General features: G+C 49.1%; 2 protein-coding genes across 2 annotated transcripts; both read right to left on the reverse strand.

The window, feature by feature from the left end:
• Positions 1 to 1,523: 1,523 nt before the first annotated feature.
• LOC129773302 (uncharacterized) lies at positions 1,524 to 1,916 on the reverse strand. Its single transcript, XM_055776902.1, has one exon. The coding sequence runs from the start codon at positions 1,914 to 1,916 to the stop codon at positions 1,524 to 1,526; it is 393 nt and encodes a 130-aa protein (XP_055632877.1).
• Positions 1,917 to 2,750: 834 nt separating this feature from the next.
• On the reverse strand, positions 2,751 to 4,037 carry LOC129773303 (uncharacterized). Its single transcript, XM_055776903.1, has one exon. The coding sequence runs from the start codon at positions 4,035 to 4,037 to the stop codon at positions 2,751 to 2,753; it is 1,287 nt and encodes a 428-aa protein (XP_055632878.1).
• Positions 4,038 to 4,858: the final 821 nt, after the last annotated feature.

Here is a 4,858-nt window from a genome sequence, read left to right on the forward strand (position 1 = left end):
TTTGAATGGCACGACGTTTCTTAATGCGTTGATCGCCACGTTAACCATATATGTGTGACCCTTTTCTCGTTCAATTTGAATAGGATATGAAACATACAAATGAAACACAAATTTCTGCATTACTCGAGAATTAATCAAGCAAATGAAACTAAATTAGGCATATGGAGGTTTTAGGGTGCAATAAATGTTTCTATGGTGGTTATACACTCCAACCCCCTTCTCTAAGGGAGGGGGAGGGAGGTGGGTGTGCTGCCATACAACACATACATACATAATCGGTTGAGAGCCGTGGCGGCTCGTGCTGTCTCAATTATTCGTCTCCAATCTACTCGGTCCTTGGCCACTCGTCGCCAATTTTTCGTAAATTTGGAAAAATGTCGTCGAAGGAGAAAGAGCGTCGTGAATTAATCCTGCGCACTCATTTCGAGAATCCGGAGTTGTCACATCGGGACATCGGTAAGATGCTGGGAATCGTCCAATCCACGGTCAGCAGAGTACTAAAACGATACTTCGAGAACCTAACCATCGACCGGAAGGCAAAAATGGATGCTCCGTCAGTGATAAAGATCACAAGCGCGTAGTTAAGCAGTTTAGACGTGATCCGAGAAGTTCGGTCCGGGATGTCGCCAATAAGCTGAATTTGTCAAGTTCATTCGTCCAGCGGACCAAGCAGCGGGAGGGCCTGCGTACATACAAGGTTCAGCAGGCTCCTAACAGCGACGAAAGGCAAAACATGGTGGGGAAGACGCGAGCCCGGAAGCTGTACACCGAAATGCTGACGAAGCCGCATTGCCTGGTAATGGACGACGAAACCTACGTCAAAGCGGACTTTCGTCAGCTGCCGGGCCTGTTGTTCTTCTCCGCAGAGGACAAATTCAGCGTTCCGGAGGAGATTCGCAAGCAGAAACTATCCAAGTTTGCCAAAAAGTACATGGTGAGGCAAGCGATCTGCTCTTGCGGAAAGCGGAGCGCCCCCTTCGTGATGACCGGCACGGTAAACGGGCTGGTTTACCTTAAGGAGTGCCTACAGAAGCGCTTACTACCACTATTGAAGCAGCACGAGGGCCCGACCATCTTCTGGCCGGATCTCGCTTCGTGCCACTATTCAAAGGACGTGTTGGAGTGGTACGAAGCCAACGGGGTCATCTTCGTGCCAAAGGAAATGAACCCGCCCAACGCGCCGGAGCTTCGCCCAATAGAGAAATATTGGGCGATTATGAAGTAGGCCCTCCGGAAGAACCCAAAAGTTGTCAAATCGGAGGCGGACTTCAAGAGAAAATGGATTTCTGTTCAAAAAAAACTACAACCTGACGTTATACAGAACCTTATGGAAGGGGTAAAGAGGAAGGTGCGAGCATACGGGCTTGGGTTCGAAGTATGAATAAAAAGAAAATGCCAAAAGTTGTTTAATAGTTTTTATTTCACTGTCTAAAATTTTCAAAAGGATCGGTCTACTGGGCGAATTTCTACAGCGTTTTTTCCGTGATGCAATTTGATGTGACACACCCTTTAATGCCTGTAGCTCATGGTTCATACGTCTGCGCCACTCTCCGCGTTTGTACTCCACCAAAAATAGTCCGCAGCACTTTCCGCTCAAAGACAGCCAGAGCGCGTATGTCCTCCGTGAGCAGCGTCACAGTCTCGAGTCCATAATGGACCACTGGTCTTATTAAGGTTTTGTACACCGATAGCTTTGTGCGATGCTGTATTCTCCTTGACCGAAGCGTCTTGCGGAGCGCAAAGTATGCACGATTTCCAGCTTGAATGCGTCGTTGGATCTCATTCGTGGTATTGTTGTCGGCGGTGTTCAGAGATCCCAAGTACACGAATTCATCAACCACTTCCAGTTCACCGCCGGCCACTGTCCGGGGGAGGCTCACTGTTTTCTCCTTTGAGCCTCTTCCCACCATGTACATGGTTTTTGACGCATTAATTAGTAGTCCCGCCCTCCTGGCCTCCGCTTATAGTCTGGCGTGGTTGGGTACTTTTGTTGAAAATCGTGCCCCTCGTTTCGATGTCCGCACGTCGGATTACACCCTCAAGGGCTATATTAAATAGCATACAGCATAGTCCATCCCCTTGCCTTTAACCTCCGCGTGATTCAAAAGGGCTCGAGAGTGCCCCCGAAACACGAACGTAGCACATAACTCGCTCCAAGGTAGCTTTGATCAGCCGTGTCAGTTTGTCCGGAAAACCGTAGTCGTGCATGATCTGCCATAGCTGTTCTCGATCGACTGTATCATAAACTGCCTTAAAGTCTATGAATATGTGATGAGTCGTCACGTTGTACTCCCGACATTTCTGGAGGATTTGTCGGAGGGCAAAAATCTGGTCCGTAGTGGCCCCCATGAAGCCCGCTTGGTACTGCCCTACGAAGCCTTTGGCTATCGGGGATAGACGACGATTTAGAATCTGGGAGAGCACCTTGTAAGCGGCGTTAGTTAGCGTTATGCCGCGGTAGTTGCCGCACTCGAACCGATTGTCCTTTTTATAGATGGGGCAAACAATAACCTCCATCCATTCTTCCGGTAATTTCTCCTCCTCCCAAATCCTGGATATTACCCAATGAAGTGCCGTTGCCAGTATATTTTTACCGTTTTTATGGAGTTCAGCCGGAAGTCGGTCTTTTCCAGCGGCTCTATTTGCCTTCAGCAGCCCGATTTCTCGCTGGATCTCCTGGAGGTCGGGGGCTGGGGCATCATTATCGTTTGAAGGCACTCCCAGGTAGGTTTCCATTACGCCTCCATCTGCTATCTCGCCATTGAGGTGCTTATCGAAGAACTGCTGCCACCTGTCGACCACCTCGCGCTCGCTGTAATCAGGTTTCGTTTCTCGTCCCTACACATGTCTGGATTCGGTGTGTAGCTCTTACGAGATTGGTTCACCTTCTCATTGAACATGCGCGTATCATTAGCCTGAAATAGTTTTTCTAATTCGTCGCGATCCCTGTCCTCCTGCTGGCGCTTTTTTCGCCTCAGTATCGTGGTCAAATTCCGCGCTCGTCGATATTTGGCCAAATTCTCCCTCGTGGCAATGCTCAGATAGTTTTTCCAAGCTGTTTTGTTTCTCTCCATTGCTTGCTGGCACTCCCCGTCGAACCAGTTGTTTCTTGGGCTCGTAGTCTCCTCACGTAGTACCGCGGTTGCGGTCTCTTCGATGGCAGAGCTAATCTTACTCCAGCCGTCTTCGAGATAGTAGGGTAGTGCCTTATCCAACAGGCGCGCGTTATTCTCGGCAGCTTGCGGGTCTTTTAACTGTCGAATGTTAAACCGAGGAGGGCGGTTTTGCCGTGAGTTGTAAGCTCTCGATAGTTTTGAGCGCACATGTACTCCCACTAGGTAGTGATCCGAGTCAATATCCGCACCGCGCAGGGAGCGTATGTTAGTGATGTTTGAGAAAAATCGGCCTTCGATGAGGACGTGGTCAATTTGGTTTGTTGTATGTTGGTCAGGTGATCTCCAAGTGGCTTTATGAATATCCTTGCGGGGGAAGAAAGTGCTTCTGATCACCAGGCCTCGGGAAGCTGCGAAGTTGATGCCAGCGTTGTCGTTCGTGTCGGTGTGTAGACTGCATGGGCCTATCATCGGTCTGTACATTGTTTCCCTACCAACCTGGGCGTTTATATCCCCGATGACGATCTTGATGTCCCGTGGTGAACAGCTGACGTATGTCGCTTCCAGCTGCGCATAAAACGCTTCCTTCTCGTCGTCGGGTCTACCTTCGTGCGGACAATGCACGTTGATGATGATGTAGTTGTAGAACCGGCCTTTTATCCTCAGTACACACATCCTTTCGTTGATCGCCTTCCAATTAATAACGCGATCCAACATTCTGCCCAACACTACAAAGCCCGTTCCCAGCTCGTTGGTAGCCCCACCGTTCTGGTAAGACTGGGCCTTACCGCCGCGGACCTTCCACACCTTCTCACCCTTGCGACAGATTTCCTGCAAAGCCACGATACCGAACTTGTGGGGTTCTAACTGCTCGAGCAGTATACGAAATTTAGCGATCTGCAGTTCCAGGTACCAAGCTTCCATTCCATGTCCTTATTTCGTTGCCTGGGTCCATGCCGGATGTTCCGAGTCGTAATTAATTGAGTATTCGTAGTAGGTTATTTTAGGTAGGTTGCCTTACTAGGGCCACGCTACCGTGTCTCGTGATGGAGCTGCCATCTAAGCTATAGTGTTCGAGACAACACGTTTCTTGATTCAGCCGCCCGCTTCGGGTCAGACGCTGTCGTGTACCGCTCCTATCATGGAGAACAGACGCGCACTAAATGAGAAAGCTTCACCCTCCGGAGGGGAGAAGAGAGGCCCCACCTTCCCTGTCAGCATACGACCAAGATGCCACCGGGGTTGGTTACCCGATCTTCACTATGGTTACTCGTACCCCAGACGGCACCACGGGGAGGTAGGGATAGGAGTTACTGGACAGGAAGCTAAGGACCACGAATGGGGTCTATTTTATGCCTGCAGGTACGCGATGTAGTCCAGTCGTTTACCCACCAAGCTGCCATACAAACATACAAGCTGCCATACAAATGAAACACAAATTGTTGTATTACTCGAGAACTAATCAAGTAAATGAAACCAAATTAGGCATATGGAGGTTTTAGGGCGCAATAAATTTTTCACGTTAGACGTTGGACTGAACAGTTCTGCGATTGGACTCATGAACTTGCGCTTAGTAAGAAAACGTGAATGTTTGAAGGTATTGATAAACAAATTTTGGGCGGGACGAAGTTTGCCGGGTCAGCTAGTCACCATATAAATTGTATCCAAATTGTATTTCGCTGATACTCTAGGGCCATTCGGATCGTGGGATCTAGCGCGTTTGGATAATACTTGACATTTTACAC

The sequence above is a fragment of the Toxorhynchites rutilus genome, chromosome 3 (assembly GCF_029784135.1).
Source record: "Toxorhynchites rutilus septentrionalis strain SRP chromosome 3, ASM2978413v1, whole genome shotgun sequence".
Classification (NCBI taxonomy): Eukaryota; Metazoa; Arthropoda; class Insecta; order Diptera; family Culicidae; genus Toxorhynchites; species Toxorhynchites rutilus.